This window comes from Crocodylus siamensis, chromosome 8 (assembly GCF_052110815.1).
Source record: "Crocodylus siamensis isolate JL-2025a chromosome 8, ASM5211081v1, whole genome shotgun sequence".
In the NCBI taxonomy this organism is placed as follows: domain Eukaryota; kingdom Metazoa; phylum Chordata; order Crocodylia; family Crocodylidae; genus Crocodylus; species Crocodylus siamensis.
This window is the reverse complement of record NC_143402.1, coordinates 75,408,198-75,429,105: the sequence shown is the minus strand read 5'-3', so window position 1 is coordinate 75,429,105 and position 20,908 is coordinate 75,408,198. Positions and strand designations below refer to the sequence as shown.

The following is a 20,908-nucleotide window of genomic DNA, read 5'->3' as shown; positions in this document are numbered from 1 at the left end:
AACTGGCTGATTCAAAACAACTATATGAAAGTTCAAATGCATGAATTTACAGTGATTTCCCATTTAATCCCATTAAAAAAATGGGAGCATCATCCAAATGAAGAAATGATGTAGCAGAGAGGGAAAGCCATGACACACTGATCCATTTTTCACTTGCTGATACTTGAAGATATCGGGGGGGTAGGGTGAGGAGGGACACCAGTTAGAGCCTGTAGTGACTGTAACAAAAGAAGGTCAAAATCAAAGTATCTTAATAGTAATAACGGAAATTTTCAACTGGACAAAAGTTAAACTCTGCTACTTTTACGCAGAAGTCTAAAAACAAGTCGTCTTCCTACACAATTATGTCCACAACAAAACAACCGCACAGGACCAATGTAAGGCTGTATACGTTTATTTATCGTCAGTAATTTTTTTAATTTTTTTTAACACAAGGCAAATATTAATAGCGGAAAGGCAACATTTTGGCAGAGTATGTACAGAGCAATGTACAACTGAATGCAAGAAGGCTTTAACCCATTAGTAATTTAACCATTTTATAAAAGGAAGTGATACTTCTTTCCTTTAAGACCCCCTTCAGAAATAATTTATTGCTAATCCTGAACTAAAGCAAGGAGAGATAAATTTACAATATAGAGCCTCTTAGTCTCTGGAAAGTTATAAAAGTTAAACATATAAAAATTATAAGCCACAAACATTTATACAAAGCTAATATAAATCTTGGTTTTGTTAGATAAACGATCTATGAGGTTGTTACAAAATATATTTTTACAGAAGGCTTCACATAAGGTAAGCTCTCACTGCTACTGAAAGGGCAGGAAAGCAATTTTAAATAGTTTGCAATTCAATTTTATTTTCAAGTAAAAGGAAAAGAAATTACAAATGGCACTATTGCAATACGGTGATTTTTTTTTTTTTTTTTAAGTCATGGTACCATCAAATAAAGAAAGCCCTGTGAAGTTAGGTTGTGAACAAATTTAGTGTGGCATAAAATATCCTGATCGTTCTGAAACCAGAAACGTGCCGCTGGAAAGCGTATTTCTGCAATGACCCCTTTAAACAGAAATGTCTAAGGAATTCTTAAGTGGGCAACCACCTGCCGAAATATATGGGTGTCCAACCATCGGTTTTTGCAATAACTTAGAAACCTTGGGCTGCAACCTGCCATAGAGCCGTGTTCAGATATACTGAATTTTTACTACACAAATGAATGGCAAGATAGAGAAGTCCCATTAGTTCCAGAGCTTTTGGTGAAGTTATCTGGGAGTTCACTATACTCTGTATTACAAAACTCTAAAGAGCCCAAAGTATTTTGGCAATTTGGTTGAAGGATCCCGATTAGATTTAAAAAGAGTTTACCAAGCACCTATTAGCCAAAGGCCTCAGCCCACTAGCTGACACCTGCAGAAGAGATGAGAGGAAGGCTCATCTGTAAGAGCTGGGGTTTTCAGTGAATGTTACTAGTGATGGCTTTGGCTCCCATATACTCCAGATGGAAAAGGTGGATTGTTTCCAGCACTGGTGAATAGCCACAGTCTTTAAACAATTAGATTAAAAAAAAATGCAGCAGGGAGCAAACGCTAAAATGCCGCATTCACCTTCAAGTACAGGAGGACTGTACAAGCTAGTGGTATTTCTCACTCACATCTCAATGTGGTCAATGATCATTCAGTGCAGCAGAAACTAGCCAATGATCTTTGGAAGTTAGCCCTAGTAAAAAGTAAACTTGAAGAAGCCTCTGGAGTTTTCCTGTATCCCCACTTTTTAGAAACATGAATCCTGACCTCGTACCATAACTTACTGGCTTACGTTAACAGTCTTCACTTTCATTACTTGATACAGAGCAATCCATCTGCTTTTACTTCAGCACATGCACGCACAGCCTGTTCAACAAAGTTAAAATACTAGATTTTGCACCAAAATTATATTCTGCCACAAAGCAACATTTAGTAGCAAGTCTCCAAAGAAATAAACACAGCAGAAGATGTGCTGCTTCTCAGCTAGTTGGCAAGTACAAAGGAGATGGAAAAAAACCGTGCTGATTCAATTTGTTTTAAGGCAATGTCTAACATAGGAATTGCATAAACAGTGCTTCAAGATTAGTTTTCGAAAAACAGAAGTGGAGGGAAAAAATGCCAAGTGCCAAAACTTCATATAATTCTGTATGAACATAGTTACTTTAGCCTGAGACCCCTTAGTGCTTACAGTGCGAGTCCTACTTTGTAGAAAACAAGTGATTTCAGTCTCTAATTTAAGACAAATCTGCTGGAGTGATGTAGCCATGCTGGTCCAGGAAACAGAGGAGAGGCAAGAGAAGGGCACTTTGTGCCTGAAAGCTTTTCCAACATCTCTCCCAAGTACATAGCAGGTTCAATAAAGGCCATCACAAAAACTAAAACATAAAAACACCTTGCTGCTTGCCATGAAATAGTCCAGTACTCGGAGAGATGGGCCAGGAGGTCTGTTGAGCTGGGCACCTCAAATTAAAAGAACAAAATAAAACACTAAATACTTCTGAAAGATTAGGGATTTCCCTTAGTGCGAAATAGAAAACTAAAATCATCAGCGACTGCCGATGCCCCATACTTCTCTTCAGCAACACCAAGGCACAAGATTGAAGATGCATCGCTTGCTGAATTTCCTGCCCTGTCTGAACTAAGGCTGTAACAAGCGCCTGCAGAGTCCAACAAGCGGTTGGAACTTTTTATTAATAATAAAAGATGTTTTGGAAAGAGCAGGCATAACACTTGCCAAAAAATATTACCTAACAATGTATTTGCACAAGTCCCACATTTTGGAAAACATCCTGAAAAGGCTTATTAACTGAGATTACCAGGGCTTCTTGATAATATAAAGACCAAGGATTTAATTCAGAGCTTTATATTCTATTGTAGTCATCTGGGAATTGTGGGTCCTCAACACTTCAGAGACAGGGCCCTGTTCCTGTATTGGCATCAGTGTTGGTAACATCGAACACAGACAGGTCCTGTGATGTGAAATGTCTTTCCCCTTTAAGTGAATTTGGGCTGACAACCATTTTGGCATGAGACCCAACAACCATCATGATCAACTGTTCCAGTGGGGCATGGGGAGGGCTACCCTTTGGGCGGGCCACAAAATTAGCCCCACACCCTCCCCAAGCACCACTCTAATCCTTTTTCCCTTGCCTGCTCTGCTTTCTGCTTCCTGCCCTATGCTCTCTGCCTGCTCTGCTTTCTGCTCCATGCCCCCACCTGCTTATCTTCTCACCGCCTGCTATGTGCCACCCGCAGAGACTGCCTGTGCCACTTGCGGCATGCATGCTGCAGGTTGGCCACCTCTGATCTAGCCTAATCTGTGTGACAAAGGCCACAGGGACCTTCTTTGAATAATTCTTTGGATGCCTCCCTCACTGCTAAAAATCCACGTGCAAGTTTGTTTAACTTCAGTGCCCTATCACTGGGCCTTACAGTACTAAAGTCCATAATTCAGACTTCATTGCCCCTGCAGATACTTACAGCTTCATCAAGCAACCCCTTAATCCTTTGGGAATGAAAGACAAAACTCTTGTGTCCTCAGTAACAAATGTCACCTACATCATGCTGAATCAAATGGTAGGGAAAGAAAAATTACAAGATAAATTTAGTGCAGTAATACTTCCGTACAAACTGTTGGGGCAAAAGGATACCCTGGGTTTCAAGTATCAAAAAACTAAAAAGTTATACAACAAATCAATCTAGAAACTGCCATGAAGCATTTTAACATGGGTCACCTTGACATGCTTGACTACGGAAGGGGCTGGAGAAAATTGGTAAAATATGGAAAAACTAGGTCTTCTCATAGAAGGAGATGGAAAGGCTGTGCGTATGCTCAAGGATCAAAAAAATAAGCAACTAAAGAAACTGAGTACTGGCATCAAGACAGCTGCTCCACTGACGGCTGCAAGAACTTATTCACATAACCCACCAGGCTCAACCCTCTACCATGCCCGAGCCTAAAATTAAAAGCGATGGCTCCTCTAGGAGGGCCATCAAGGAGGGGATTGTTTGGGGCCCTTTAATTCTGTAGCCAATGTAGAAAAAAAAGATGTTGAGTGGATAACCTATGTGACTTAAGAAAGCATGGGGGGCCAGGCCACTTAAGTGGACAGTAGATAACCTGTGATCTAAGGAAGCAGGGAGCTTCAGCGGATTAGATTTCAAAGTGGGCAGAGGGCACTCTGTAAACAGTGCCACCATACCATAAACATGCCAACAAACATCATGGGACGTCAGTGTCAAGACAACCTGGGGGAAAAGGGTGTAGATCACCCAAAAGAGACAAGCAGAAGACGAAGACTGTGGGGACCCCTGCTCCTCCTGCCAAGAGCGCCTGCAGTCCCCAAAGACTCCCAAATGCCTGGCCAGCCGCAGGGAGGCACTGTGTCCTCGGGACATGCAAAGTTTCTGTTCTGTCTCAACTTTCCTGCAGGTTTCCCGTTGTTTCTTTATCTTATGCTTAAAATTGTAAATTATTATACTCAATAAATGCTCTCTTCAGAGAACAGGCTATTCTTGGTCAAGCCATTTTCAAGACTTCAGTGCCACCACCTAAGTTCTAATATGAAGTTTAGGTAACAACAGGGATCTTAACCATTTTCTGGATTCCACCCTCACTGCTAGAAGTTCACATACAAGTTGGTTTAGCTTCAGTGTCCTATAATCAATGGATTTTGCCATACTGAAGAGTCCATAGTTGACACTTCGGTGACCTTGTAGATACTTACAGCAGAGGTAGGCAACGTTTTTTGGCAGCGTGACAAACACCTGCAACCTCAACTTGTAAGATGTTGGTGTGCCAGGAGCGGGTGACATGGGAACCAAGAGGGGGTCCGATTCGTGTTGTGGCAGCACAGACCTTCCCTGCTGTCCGCCCAGAGACACACATGCCAAGCAAAATGCCTTTGCATGCCCCACGCTGGCATCCTTGCTGGGGGTTGCCTATCCCTGACTTAGAGCATCAAGCAAAGCTCCTTGACCCTTTTCTTAGGGAATGAAAAATACAGAACTCCTGGTGACTCGTATCAAGATGTAGTTTTCCAACCCCTGAATCACCTCTCGTGGCTCTTCTCTGAACCCTCTCCACGTTTATCAGTGTCCTTTATGAGTTGTTGATCCCCGACCTGGATCCAACACTCCATAAGCAGCCACGTCAGGACCCAGTACAGGCAAAACAATCTCCCAACTTCAGATTCCTCTATCCGCATACCCAAGGATCACCATTAGCCCTCACGTCCACCCAGGGAGTAAACATTGAGCAGCTTATCCACCAGAACCTCCCATGCCCTCTTCAGATTCACTGCTTCTTAGAAAAAGTGCTCCGTCTACATTTGGAGCACATTCTTGGTTCTTATATTTATGACTTTTCTTTTGAACACGTTAAAATTCACCGATTGATTTCAAAGCACTCTTACCCAAGCTGGACAAGCACCAATCCCACTTTGCTGCAGGGACCAAGGTACACAGGTGTTTTTATGACTTCTCACAGAAAGTCAGAAGCAGTGTTGAGAACAGAGTCCACATTTCCCAACTCCTAACAACGTAACACAATCATGTGGACAGTTTTACGGGATCAGACCAGTATGCCAAACCACTTGCCACACATGAAGCACAGCAGGGCTGAAACCCATCTTAAAAAAATGCTTTGGCCACTCTTTCCCTCCACAAGAATTAGTCAATTCTATAACGCAAGTAGCAAGCAAAACACTCGTTAAAATAAAAGCACTGTGAATGGAGTAAGTGCAGTGGTGGTACTGAGGGTTTTTTTTTTTTCTTTTTAAAAGCACAAATTAGCCCAGTTTAATTCTATTCGGTAACAAACCCTGGGAGACAGAGCTTCAGCTGAAAGCACCTGCCCCACAGCCACAATAAAGGCCTGTGAAAGAATATGAAATGGGACTTTTGGCAGAATATAACTGGTGACAAATGGCATCTTACAGCACTGTGTAGTATGTTTGGCTCAAGTGCACACAGGATTGGTAGACACAACTGACAGATTTCTCGGCTGTTTTCACGCACGAGCATTTACTATTGACACACATTATGCTTATTCTTCTGTGCAGACATTCATCACAGTGGTGTTTGGGTTACTTACCCTTATCTACACATGGCTACTGTCTGGGGCATGTATTCATATAAGGCCACTGAAATACTGCAAGAGGACAGAATAGGGGAGGCACTTAAATTGAAAATAGTTCCGTGCATCCGACTACTGATGTAGCGCAAGGCAGGCTGCGTGACCAAAGGGGAAAGATACAAAAGCACACTTCGAATTGACAAACCCTGGGGCTAGGTACTTAGGTGTAAAATCTGGCAATGTGAAAACGAATACGAATTTTTAGCTTGTTTCCGCTTCCCACCTGCAAGACATTCAGAAGAACCTAGTCATAGTGCCTTGTGCTTTGTTATGGCTCTAAAAAAAAAAAGTCCTTAAATGTTGCAACAGCATGAAATTTAGGGAGAACTCTGCAACTTACAATCACATTAGACATTTCTGGCAGAAAGCGTTAACGTAGACAAGAGTTCCCAGCTTCTTCCTGAAAAGCAAACCTAATCATAAAAACCCATTCGAAGCTGTACACAAACTAGGGACAGCATTATGCTATACATCCTAGCTTCAGAAAGACTCCAGCAAGAGATTTATGGAATTTCTACATAAAAGACCTGAGAAATCAAAGTCAGCTATGATATCACAGTCTCATCATTGTTTTAAGGAAGAAGGAAAGAGAAAGTTTCTTTAAATTACTGCCTTGAGTCTAATGTATTCCCAATGAATGCACGCTGAAGGCTGGACGTGGAATTGGTGGTGGAATGAATTTTCTAGCTCTATTCTTTGCAACATGCAAGTGTTTGGAGATCAAATTTAGTCACTTTACAGGCAACTTGGGTCTGCTATAAAATTACAATTTGAGCCAACTTGAAGCTACAGTGGAAAAAGATTAAAGCCTGGATTTCAGCAGAAATTAGCAACCATGTGTTCAGCTGTATGCCACATATCAAGAAGTCCGACAGGACCTGGATTTTTTCTGCTCCTGTTGTAAACTTCTATTTGAAAACACAAAAAAAATCCTCAAAATAAAAACGTCTTTCTGCACCTCACTGTAGCATAAGCTGCTTGAGGTTGTCATGGAGGATGGTATCCTTGACGTCACGGAAAACCAGCCGGATGTTTTCTGTGTTAATAGCAGTGGTGAAATGGTGGTATAGGGGCTTCTGCTGTTGGTCCCGGCGTTTGGTACGAAAACAATCCACCAGGAATTTTTGGACATCTGTTAAGCAGTGGGGATCCCCTTCGAATTCTGGGAAATAGTCTTTGATGCTGACTTTTTGTACTTTCTCCTCAAGCAAGTCTGTCTTATTTAGGAAGAGGATGATGGAGACGTTGCTGAAAACCCGGTTGTTGACTATCGTTTCAAAAATGTTCAGAGATTCAGTAAGGCGATTTGTTAGCCGATCCTCCATGAGCACTTGGTCGAATTCGCTGGAAGAGACGAGGAAGAGTATCGATGTGACACTGTCGAAGCACTCAAACCAACGCTTCCGCTCAGACCTCTGGCCACCTACATCCACCATCTTGAAGGGAACATTTTTAATTTCAAAGTCATACTCATGAATCCCTTTAGTGGGTCTTCTTGCCAGCAGAATATCTTGCTGTGACGGAAGATAATCCTAAAAAAATAAAATAAAATAAAATAAAATAAAATAAAGCAAAGTTCACTGGTTAGGCTACATTTGCAGGCATAGCAGCTTCTGCAGACTTCTGATATAAAAGACTTCAAAATTATCTCCTTCCTTCAGAGCCTTCATTAATTATTACTGCTTTTTAAAGTAACGTCTTATGCTCCAAGGTGGAAAACAATAAGCCCAGTACCAAGAATGAGACACTCTCTGTAGAGAACCGAAACTGTTCTTTAGTTGTATCAAGTGTCCTTCTATAATGGAGAGTTATCTGTCACACCACCACTTCAGTCATCTCCTCACTCTGGATTCTTTATGAAAAGCCACCCTTCTTCCCCTGCAAAGGGTACTAGATGCACAGATCCTTCCTCCCTCACTTGGTGTAATATCCAACTTTAACAGCTAGCACTCAGTCCTTCCCCTTCATATGCAAGTTCCTAAATTACTTAGATCAAACATAAGCAACAGAGCTAACACTTTCCAAAAAGTTGTTGAAAGATTGCAATCTTTATTTTAATCAGCTGAGGCCAGAGGAGTCAACTCCAAATAATATGTAAATGCCTATACAGCAACCTGTTGCCTCCCCTGCAGGTAAACATGAGAAAATTTCCAAGTTCTTCCTATATGAGAAGCCACATCCAGTTTAATGAAAACAGTGCAAGTAGGAGCTGGTTTTCCAAAGCATGAGAATTTCAAATGGCACACACCCAGATGGCCAACACTGTAGGGCTTAACGCCTAAAGAAGGGAATCCATCTCTGGCATCTCTGTCTTACAGGAGTTGTTTTGCTTTTTGGGGCCTTTATTTATGATCAACCAGTTAGCTGATAATTGTATTTACTGCTCTGTTTTGCAAGTGTATCTATATCCTCTGTTATACTTCGTACTGATGCATCAGACTCCATCATTCATTGCAGTTTTGAACCATGATTGTTTAAAACTTGGGCTCCATGTCCCTCTCTACTCAAACTATTGTTGTTCTTTTCTAGACTATCCCACACAAAGGAAGGCTCAACCTGAGGCCTTTGGAAATCTTGTGAAGCACAGACAGGAATAAACATATGCTTACCTAAAGCAGAGCTTGGCAGTACTGTTCAGGTTTTGAAATACTTGAATATTGCCTCTGTCTTGCATTACGCTTTATTTAAAATGATACAAAAACTGAACAGTCAAAAAATCCTGTCTCACAAGGACTAGTTAAACTTCAGGATGAATTATTTCAACGAATCTGACTAATAAGAGGTCAACATCACAGCAAAACTTTCTTGGGCAGACAGAGGCTTCAACCCTTTTCCAAGGCAGTGCACATCCTCTAGACCAGGGCTGTCCAACTGGCAGCTTGCGAGGGGTTAATGTGTGGCCCCCAGGATCTTACCTGGCCACTGCTCCCCCATCGCTCCAGTCTCCATAGCCTGCCCGGTGCGGCCCACGTGGGGTGCAGCCCCCATGGACTCAGCTGGACAGCCCTGCTTTATGCCCTCTTTTAAGAGACCCAAGTTTAACTCCAACAACAACAACAACAGAAGTGTTACAAATCAACGGGTTAAATGTTCCCAAGATTTCAAGGAGCACTTTGTTCTGTTCCCTCCCCCTCCTCCCTGAATGAGAAGAAGTGAAACAAGCAGTGAAGAGGGACTGTTTTGTCCAAACTCCTGTTTCTTTATTCAAGCTGGCTGCGATGAAGGCATTGATTTTATCACAAACACCCGGTCACAAAGGAGCTTTCTGTACCACCAGGCTCCCCTCCCTGCTTTTTCAAGATACTGATGCACACTGCGAACAGCATCGCCCTGTTCTTCAGGTAGAAAAGCTGAATCCCTTAGACTCCACTGTAACCTTTTACATGCACACCCCGTGCAAAAAAAGTTGGGTCTGTGCCTTCTACTCCACCCTGCTTCTTTCAGATGGAAAAAAGCTTCCTGGAAGGATGACTAGCTTGTCTGTCTGCTTTGCTCCGTTTGATTCCAGTCTACTAAAAAGACTAGGACAGTGGGAAAAAAGAGGGATCCCATGGACTGAAAGCTAAGAGTACAAGAAAAGCTTTTTCACAGTCAGGCAAGCTGTCTATGCTGATTTTTAGCTGCAGGGCCTAAGGTACATGTACGGGAAAGGATGTCTGCACTGAAGATTCAAGGCCCGCCCCCGCACCCTTCCTGTCAAACACATTCCTGAGACCAACTGCTTCTCACAAAGGTCCTCAGCAAACTAGGGAAGGGCAGACACTCCTGATATTTGAGGTAGCAAGAGACACTTGTTTAGAAAGCATTTGGGGACTTTTCATGTATTAATATGCACAACAGCACACAAAGCGCAAGGCTCTGACTGCCTCTGAGCTGCCAAGGTCCTTGTGCAAGAGCACAGCTATGAAGCCCCAAGCCCAGATCACCCTCCCAACTGGGCACTAACTTTTGGTATATTCCTTCTGCAACTTCAACAGAAATGAGTTTCACTTCCTCTCCTGAAGGCTGATTACCATTACTAGCATATGCGCTACCATGCCTTTGGCCAGCCAGGATGCTTATGGGACAGTACACAGCCCATGAAGTGCAATGAACAGTCTTCTGTCAACAGAGAAGACAAAATTTGGCTGACACACAGGAACTGAGACCAGTCTGGACTCTTCTCTAATGGATTTCCTAAAGCTTACATGCAGGAAGCAATTTCATTTCCATCCAATCCCGCCACCCCCCTTGAGATGGATCTACTCGTCCCCTTGTCAGGCATGAATATACATTTTAGACACGTGCTCCTAACTTTTCTCTGCTCAGGAGCTGTCAGGTTGCCTCGTCTCTACCATCTTAGAAGGGAGCCAATCTCACTGCCAACACGGCAGCACTTACTGGTTTTCTCTCTAGCCAGTACACCTGAAATCACCGCTGGCAGCCATGAAGCCTGAACAGCTCCAACATTCAGCAGCGAGTCACTTCCTCTTGCCATTACTGCGTCACTCACTGATCCTTTGCTCCTCCCCACCCATCTGAATGCATATATATCCCTGCCCTGCACCCTCAATCCTGCCCCTTGAACTTTGCTCACTTTTCCTATCTCTTTCTCCCTCTCCTCCACCATGTGTTCCCTTTTGTTGCTTCCTTTGCCTATGAACCCTTTGCCCTTCCTGGAAGCAAAGTTGTCAAATGTCTCTTTAAAACTCACTGCTTTGGCTTTACTTTCCATCTCCATTCACACTGTCTACTCCCCCAATCCACCTGCAGTCTCCTCTTAAAAAATATCAGAATGGCTCATTTGTCTGGGCAACTCATCTGCTTATTTTCAAATTTTATTTGTCCAATTAACTCACAATCCCTGCAAGCAGGGGTCATGTCTAACCATCCTGTGCGCTAGCAGTTAATATTCTAATTCATCAGTGTAAGAAATCCTGTAAGTTAGAGACATTAACATTATTGCAATTCTGCTTTGAAATGAGCCCATCTGGTTCTGATTACACGCACAAAAAGATTATATATGCATATGCAAGCATATCATGCTTTCCTTTTATGTCGTAGGTAACAGGATCACAATCAGGTCTAGTCATTACCCTAATTTCAAGGCTGCTTGCAGACAGTTTCTGGGTATAAAGATCCCTAACACAAAGTGTGCTACAGTACAAAAACAACAAGTCTAACCATCAACACTCCAACTGTCTGGATAGGAAAGAAGAAGGGGTCTACCAAGTTTCTCCCTTACAAAACTACCCAGCGTTTTTCTGCAAGAGTCTAAACTGGCTTGTCTTAAAAAACAAACCTGTTCTGTAAGAAAACGCTCTCTATCTTAACTGCATTCCTGATTTATAGTTAGACCAAATATGCTTAGCAAATTTAAAATATTTTAAAGCCAATGTCTTCTGACAATGGCTAAGACACTGTGGTTCAAGATGTGCCTGCTAAATAACATACACACACACTCATTTACTATAGCTTCAGTTGATGACATAAGCACAATTAAATGGAGAGTTAAAATCTTCACTAAGATATTCACAAGTTCTCCATCACAACTACAGAAGGAGGCTGGGAAAAGCAGTTTTCATAAGGAAGCAAATTTTACATTTGAAAATAATGTTGGAAAAAAATCTGGAAAATAAAATTAAAATATTGTGAGTCATTCTAATGGCACTTTTAAGGGACTTAATTAGCACTGAAGTAAGTTAATTCACTGGAATGCTAATTGTGGAGCTGTTAGCTTCAGACCCGCAGAAACAGTCAATACACAAAACAAGCAACGTTAGTGCTGTAACACCTGAATGAAAACTAACAGGTGCTACCCCAGTAGGTACTAAAAGCTACAAATCTTATTAGGAAAGATTTTGTTTGGGTTTTACATATCATTTTCAGAAGGCTCTGGGCGAGCTGGGTACAGCTCAGAGCCTAGACTCTTCCTTCTCGGTTTCAGTCTCTGTGAATAAGTCTAATGTCATTAGGGTGCCATTTAAGTGGGTTAGTTCCTTTATAACAATTTGCTAGCTATTAGCTGGAGATGCAACATAAAAGCTCTCTGTTTGGTCTAGCAACTTCTACTCAATTACAGTACAAGGCCAATTTTCACAGACAACTTCTGCAAAACAAAACAAACAGACATTAGTATATACACTGAATACACAAGCTTATGAAAAAAACCAGCAGCTAAATTTCCTGTCCCCACCTGTGCAAAAAGATTCCACTGAAAGTTTTTTTTTTTTCCCCTAAAGACGACTAGATTCTATTCAATATTTATATGTATTGTTATATATTCTTATAAGGGCATACCTGATCTTCAAACAGAGGAGAATAACTATGGAAATCAATACTATTTTTACAGCCATCTTCAACATACAATAACACTGTACTTGTTATGGAAAAAATTACTGATTTTTGGGTATTCTGTAAATTTCCATGGCAAGCGATTAAAGCATACATTTCCACAAAAGTTAGGTATTTAGAGATTTATCTTGACCCCTTTTATCTTTGGCTTAGTAGAGTTTTATCATATAGAACAAACACCAATATTTTATTTTCTGTCCCCAACAAAACATTTTAAGATTTTACCCATTCATCTGTGGAATATGGAAGCAACTAAAATGAGATCCAGTTATCAGAGCCAAGTTACATACCAAGTTTTACTGCATTAAATTGAATAAGCAAAATTTCTACCAATATCCTTAGATAATCTGATATTAAAAATGCACAACTAAATTAAACTTACTGATTCGCCAAGTTTATCCAAGTTGTCCAGGAAATATTTGACAGATTCCCCCTGAAAAGCAAAGTGAACAGATTAGTGTTTTTTTCCACCATAAGTGGCAGAATTGCTCATAATAGCCTACATTGTGATGTCCGGTTAACTCACTTTAACCAAACAAATCTGGGATAAAAGCCTTAGCCATCAGCACTTACAAATTCTGCACATATGGCAGCAAACCCACGAGAAGAAATTTAGCAGCCTGCTATTCACAGGGGCTAAACATATAACCTTAAAAACATGGAGAAAAATGTATAATGGTTAACGTATTTTTAAAGTTTAGGACTTTCAGATGCACTGTATTGGTGCTATTCACTTGGGCCGTCAGTACAAGACCCACCCCGGAGTCAACCAGCTTCAGCACAAAATATTTTCAGTTAGTACTTCATATGATTCAGTAATCCATATAAAGAAAAAGCGCATGGAGATGCAAGTCAACTATTATAAACTCATTTGAAATGCACACTGAAGTCAGCACCCGCAGTTCTGAGCTGAGCTCCACGCTGCACTCTGCATCATCCTGCTTCTGTCAAACAAGCTTGCAAAGGGAAGGCAATACTGCACCTGAAATTCGGAATGACCTCTGACATGCAGAAACTGTGTAAGATTTACAGAAACTTGAAATTTTGCATGATCCCAAGTGACAGTCACATCTGTCATTGCAACTGAAGGAAGTGCACTTTTGAGACTACCGATATTGTAATACAAGAGATGGAAGGTGACTTTCTTAACTCCCAAGCAGCTCAAACACGGTTTACTCAGCAGCAGAAATATCAAGTAGCACGTATTCCTGCTTTTAAATCTTGGCTTCTACTCTATTAGTTGAGGTAAAGTTAACTAAAATTCTTCATCTAGAATGAAGAGGTTTTCCAATCCATAAAATAGCACAGATGAGGAGGATTCCCTTAAAAGTTACCGCAGTGAAAAAGGAGCAGAGCTGCACGTTGGCAATGAATTCCCTTCATCTACCACGTAACAGAGGAAGTCTTCTAATCCATTCCAGAGAAGCAGTAACTTGTTCTCAGCAATGAGACGACCGATTAAGTAACCAAACCACCAGAAAGATTTCTGGTTAACTCTGAAGGCACATACACACATTTTTGCCACTCTCCCAATTACTAATTAGAAACCTAGTGACGTATACACCACACAGGTTTTAAACAGGAGCCTTTGATCAGGCAAAATTAGGATGTTAGGGACAAGGCATGCCCATGTACTTGAGGCACCTGCAAAGAGTCAGAAATAGGTTAAAAAGCTACCACATTGCAATCTACTTGCTTTAATGTTGCTTACTTTACTTAAACCGAAAATCCACAGCAATGGAAACACTGAGTCAGTACTGTTTTCAAGTTTGTAGGATGGCTGCTTGCTATGACTAAACCAGGGATCAACATTTCACACATGCACCTTCTGCTCTAGAAGCCCTTAGTGCTTCATCAACTGCAACTTTAAGGCCACCCTTTGGAGGGAAGGACCTGGCGTTCCTTCTGTACCGGAGGAAGCTGCGAAGATCTGCTCAGGGTTACACAGGAAGTCTGCAGCACAGCAAGGGTGGGGGGAGAAGCATCCAGACTAGGCCTCCTCCTATTCCTACAGCCACTCTCTCCAACCAAAGCTAAAACCAAGTGCACTCACAGTTCAGCTGCTAAATCTTTATTAGACTACAAGAGGCGCCATGCTAACTATAAGCAACTGTTCTGGATCATCTTGGTACCAGACTCTGCAAAGCTGCTTCTACTTTTAATGGCCCTATCTGTGCCGTTCAAAGCAATGGCAATGCTGTCATGAGGCCTTTGCTCTTCAGCTGGCTACTACGTCTTCATGGCTGCAGTAATGACTGAACTGTTAACACCACCCAAGCAGACCACCACCTGCAGGAGGTCAAAGCCACACAAAAAAAAGCATCTTTCCAAGAGGGGATTTCCTGGCAACCTAAAAGCAAAATACATTAGCTCACAGTAATGGAACTACTAGAGTTTCACATATTTGATACAATGTACAAACCGCTGCTCAAAAGCTGCATTGAGACAGTGCTTTGGTTCCAGCTTGTTTGCTGCTGTGTGCATTAGATATCAGATGGCCATTTACAAAAAAATCATAAAAGGCTATGGATGAGGAATGTTATTATGACAAGCAAAATTTAGCTTGCACAGGGGTTACATTATTTATATTTTCTTCTCTCATATCCAAGTCTATTTGTTGGCATACTACCTATTAAAATCCATTTAGGTCCTGCAGACATTCCTCTGCTTTGTTATCCCTCAGTATAAAAGTTGTTCAGTCCTTGGGCCTCTACCATGTAATATCACCATGGACTTGCATGGCTTGAATCCACTATCATCTAGCCCTTGCCTTCTGGTTTGTCTTCCTTACCCTGGTCATGTTTGCACGTTCATTTGTAAGTAAGCCTTGACTGCCATTGCTTTTAACTCAACTTGGACCCTCTTCAAATTTTATTCCACTAAGTACTTCGTGACTAGAGTCCAACTCTTAATTACTAAGTTATCCTGATAAGTGAATCTAACAGCATGAAACTCAAAGATAAGGGAGAGTTTCACCTGAGTGATAAATTCCCTCGATTTACTGTAAATATTTATAAAATGATCAAGGAAATCTGCTGGTCTCCTCCAAAGCTGTAGTAATCTTGTTCCCTGATAAGAATAACCACAGTTACATTTAAGCATTGAATAAAACACTACAGCCAACCAGGAAAGGCTGGTATTCAAACAATTACAGGGTAAAATATAAATATATAGCTTTCACGACAGAAAGCATCTTCACTCCTACTAATTCAGTCGAAGAGTGCTTGGAATATACAGGTACGACTGCGACATTGGTCAAGTCAGGCAGATTTGCAGAATAGTTTCAAAACTTCACTTGACTACCTAACCTTTGACTGGCTGCCAGACCTGTCAAGTTTGACTATCTGGATAAGACAAAACCTACTGGAGCAAAAACTGCTTCTGTATTAGACCTAATTTCAAAGAGAATATATAGAATTAAGAATTACATACTTGATGTCTTAAACTGTGCCATATCTGAGCACCCTGCATTACACAAATTTGGAACCAGGCTGCATAAGGGAGATGTGAAACATTTCTGTTTTGGGACTTCTTGGGGGGAGGGGGTGGTTTACAATACCCAAGACAGCTTAACCCCCAAAAAGCATTTACGTGCAACTGACAGTTTAAGGCTTCATCTTCATGATTAAACTCCAAAGTATAACATGCAAATGGCAGACCGGAAGTCTTTAATAAAGATTTGAAGTCTTCAACTTTTCAATGCCAATGAAAGCTCACAATGTGCACCAAATGTCCTAAGCAGCAGCTTAACTTGGAACCATGATCAAAATGTCTTATTACACGATTAAGACAGAGATGTGTTGTTAAATGGGGGAATCAATCTGGCGGCAAACACAGGGCAGGTAGAATCTTAGGCTTTGATCTGACTTATTTAACCATGACACTTCCAAGTTGCAAGCTCCTAAGACTGTGGTCTACATATAATCACTGTTGCTCTTCATGACAAATATACTGCTTAAAACATATAAGCTTAATAAAGCTCCTGAGCTATATTTAACATGTGCTCTTGAGCTTTATTTTCACTAAAATAAACTAGCGCAGGGAGGTTTAGTTAAATATAAAAAAAATGATCTGTGAAGAGAAAAAAAAGTGGAACTGAGAACAATTGCGTATGGGTGATAATTCACATACGGGACTATGTAATAAACAGGCGTTAAGACACTGATAGGAAGATGCACGGCTTTCCAGAGAATAATTCTTCCCCTTTAACAAGGTCTGTTAGCCCTTGAACTTTGATGTACAAGTGAAACAGGCCTTCACTTGGACTGCTCATACAAGATTCTTGCTTTTGTTCAACTGAAGTCAAGGCTCTGTAGAGCTCGGCTACAGGCCCCTAGCCTTCCTCCAATTGAGAAATCTATGTAAACCACAGGAAGTTCGCTGTTAAATAACTTGATTCATAACTGTCAAGTATTCCATTTTCAGCAAAGATTGATTCAGCTGGCTGGTTTGCATTCTGTATCTTGTGATCCCTGCTGAAGAAAATCAAACCAAACTATTTTTGGTGCGATTACACAAATGATTCATACGACGAATTAAGAGGAAAACGGCTCACCTATATTCTTATCAAGGCAAAGCTTTCCTTTCAAGGATGCACTACATTTTAGGGGTGTAGGCTGTAGCTGTGTTGGTCTAAGGATATTGGTCTAAGGCAGACTAAGTTATTTGGGAAAATCTGATATGTTTATCAGACCAACTAAAATAGTTGAAAAAATTCTTCACAAGCTTTTGGGTACAAACACCCTTCCTTCAGGCTGAAGAAACATCTGCAGCTCATTTCTATCCATGACAAATATGTCTAAATTGAAAAAGAAGCTAGGCTGTGTACTTCACACAGCAGTGAAGTCCGCTTCGTGCAAGAAAGATTAGTGGGTCATAAAGACTCTTGCATGTGGTTTTCCAAAGTCCAACAACCTAGTTTTAGTTTCTAAGAATAGCTGCCTTAAATAATAAGCAACGTACCTAAGCCTCACACGACGTCTACCATTAGCATTTTAAGCGCTACAGATTTAAGTAAAAAAGACTGACCCAAATGCCCAACAAGTAAATGAATGAGTGAATGAATGAGTGACTGATCCTTTTAAACCAAAAGGCGGTAGTATCTATTTACTGATAAAGACACGCAGTTAATCTGCATGCATACCAAGTAATCAACACTAAACACTAGCCAAATTGGCTTCACAATTAAGTTTTAAGGAATTTCAGCACAACATGCATCTAAAATTGTTTGTTAGGAATAGCATTTAATTCAGAGTCTGAATTAAAGATCATTTAACACAACTTTTATATGGAGTTGAACGATTCCCTCCCACCCCCACCCCCATCTCAGTCTGACTGCAGATTCAACGGATCACCAACAGGTGGATAAAGTTACCCTGAACATCTGGGAAAGTAAATCTGAAGGTGCCTACAAGATCTAGAAATCCTTGTCCTGGCAAGAGGACAACAGATCAGGGCATCGTTTGGCATTTCTAGGTTTCCAGTGTTTGGAATCCCAGGAACCCACACAACACTAAGATACTTTTCCCCTTCAAAAGTAGAAATGAAGGCAAGGAACCTGAAAAACTTTGTACTTTTCTTAAGAAAGGAGTGAGGAAAAGATGAGCCCAAGCCAGCACTACAAGCCACAGGTGAGCTGGGAACTCTGGACTGAATGCATCTGCGACAGGCAGTGCAGAATAAACGGCATCAATGAAGGGAAAAAACCTAAATAAACTAGTTACAAACAGGATTTGGGAGAAAGTTAAACAGGGTCCTAAAATTCTGCAGCATGCCAAGACCTTCATAATCCTCAGTGCTCTGGTTTAATTATACATGCTTTTGGTCACTCGATGTTTGTTCAGCTAAAGCCATAGGTGTGGGTTTTGTAAGCCAAGGACCCTTTAACTTTCATTTCCCTAAACACACAAAAGTCGTTTCACAGCAGAATGATCGTGAAGCAACACAGCTGCCACCAGAGGAACAGCTGGAGCACTCTGGAGCCTCAACAAGAAAACCGGGCCAGCTCAGACCACTTGGAGTCAAGATGAACATCTCGAGCACCAGACCAAAGTCAAGAATTGTGGCTTGGCGTTGCCTTGACTAACAACCCCCTTGCATCCTTCTCCCAGTTGGGTTACCCCTTGAACGCTGACCCTGAATCCTCAGCAGCCATGTTTGTACAGTGCCCCGACTCCAGAAACCGCATCTTTGTGGCATTCCTGAACCCATAAACTTTAGAGGGGCTGGTGAGACAGTGGCCCTACCGCTTGTTCACTGGCTTCATGTTTCAGCCAGAAATCCATCTTGGAAGCCCTCATTTGGTTGCCAGGGATTTATTAGCTAACTCCTATTGATTCATGCCTCCCAACTCTCTATAGGGGAGGATTCCTCCCGCATGCATACACCATTTGTACATTTTTATTACCCTTTTCCAGATGTAACCATCAGCAGAACAAAACTGTGTACTCATTTCACCCTGGAGCTCTGAGCATAGCGGAGACTGATATTTGTCCAGGGAACTGAGACAGGTTAAGTAACTTGCCCAACATCACACAAGTCTGTGACAAAAGACTTCCCCCAACTCCAAGTCTTCTGTTTTTGCCGGTGTTGAAGCAAAGAACAGGATCTCCAAGGATCTTATCACCAGAATCTCAGATGCATACATAAAGGGTCTTTCTTCACTGTGCCACAGCACCGAAGGAAATACCAGCACCATAACCCTTGCACAATCAACAGAAGTGTTAAACCCATTCAAGAATCTCTCAAAACAGGGGTGAAACTGTGGTAGCAGTAGCCAAAAGGTCATTTATCCAAGGTGACTTAAAAGCATCTCAAACATTCTTGCTGTGCATCAAGTTTGGGTATAAAAAAACCTAAATCCATCATTCTTGCACAGTTCTGTTAAGATGATAGGAAAGTAAGGCTAGTCCAGCCCCCTGCTCAAGGCAGGACTATCTCACCGACACCAGCCCATGTCCAATCTGCTCTTGAAAACATCCAGGGATGGAGAGTCCACATCATCACTAGGTAGCCTGTTCCAGTGCCTGACCACTGTCATAGAAAGCTCTTCCTGATGTCCCAGCTAAAATTTCATCTACTGCAGCTTGAAGCCATTGACCCTCACCCTGTCCCTAACAGCAAGAGAGAAATGGCCATCTCCATCCTCTCTGTTATCACCCTTCAGGTATTTGAAGGCTTAGCAAACCTGCCGCCCCGACTTCTCTTCTCCAGACTAAATAATCCTAGTCTATCCCGCCTTTCCTCATTAGTCACACTTCCCAGGCCTCTAATCATTTTTGTCTCTGCGCTGAACTCTTTATGCTGCTCAAAGCGTAGGGCCCGAAACTGGACACAGCACTCCAGATGAGGCCTCACCAGCGCTTCGGTCTGACCGGTGTCAGTCTATTGCATCAGCTGTTTCTGGCAAATTCTAACTTTCAAGACTGGCGACAGCTTTCTACCCGACAGGAGAACTACAGTTACAGACTACATCTGTTTACATAGATGAGGGTGCAAAACACTTTTCCCCTGTTAAGCATGTCACAGAGAAATGCGTCACAGCTCATCCTACTTCTTCTCAAAACGTTATCCTATTTCCTCTTTTTAGCACTTCCTGTGCGCAGCTCAAGAGGCTTTGAAAAGAGCCAAACCCAAACAGAGCTGCCTCATGCAGGAATAGATTTCACTTCTAGCCTCTCCACGGCAATTTGACAGAACTCCCATCTTAATGTCTCCCCTTGAAACAAAGATAAGCTTTAGACTTAGCAGGTATTTTACTACAAAACAGTTGGGTAGTTACAGTTTACAGTCCCCTTAAGAGAAAGGAGTCCCAACGTGACTAGTTAAAGCAATACAATCATGTAGATTAGGCTCAACACTTGGTACCTGCTAAAGCAGTGATTCTCACCTAGTAAGCCATGAGATCCTTTTAAGGGTGCCAGGAGATGCCACACCATATTGGCGCTGTTCGGCATGCAAACAGGATACACAAGATAAACCCAGAGATTTTGCAGGAATCGGTGTGTTGCTGAGTTCTAGTGATCTATTCTAATAGAGCAGAATAGTTCCTCTATTATTTTTCTGTAGTAAAAATATGAATGAAAACTAAGAGCTGCCATTTTCAGAGGCATATCCTTAGTCTAAAAAAGATGAGAAGCACCATGCTACAGAAGTCATACAGAAACTAGCTGGTGTTTTTGCACTGGTTCTCAGAATTCAAAGAGAGTCATTTGGACTTAAAAAAAAAACAACAAAAAAAAACACACACAGGGCATGCAATTCAACCACTCCACTAATTTTCTATTAAAAAACAAGACTTTTTTTTGCTGCTGCTTACCAGTACAGCCGACAAGGGAAAGGAATCAAGCATGACGTGTATATTTAACATTTTGCATAACGGCAGTAAGAACCACCCTCCTATCACATTAGGTTTTCATTCCGC

The 20,908-nt window shown here is 41.6% G+C and overlaps 1 protein-coding gene across 1 annotated transcript in view; it reads right to left on the bottom strand.

Moving 5' to 3' along the window:
• Positions 1-378: 378 nt before the first annotated feature.
• The window catches only part of GNA13 (G protein subunit alpha 13), a 36,591-nt gene continuing 16,061 nt past the window's right edge, over positions 379-20,908 (bottom strand). The window contains exons 3-4 of the mRNA XM_090059918.1: positions 12,869-12,919; positions 379-7,685 (exon numbers count right to left, since the gene is read on the bottom strand). Of these exons, the coding sequence (XP_089916044.1) occupies positions 7,113-7,685; positions 12,869-12,919 (624 nt within the window). The 3' untranslated portion in view covers positions 379-7,112. The remainder of the gene's footprint in view (positions 7,686-12,868; positions 12,920-20,908) is intronic.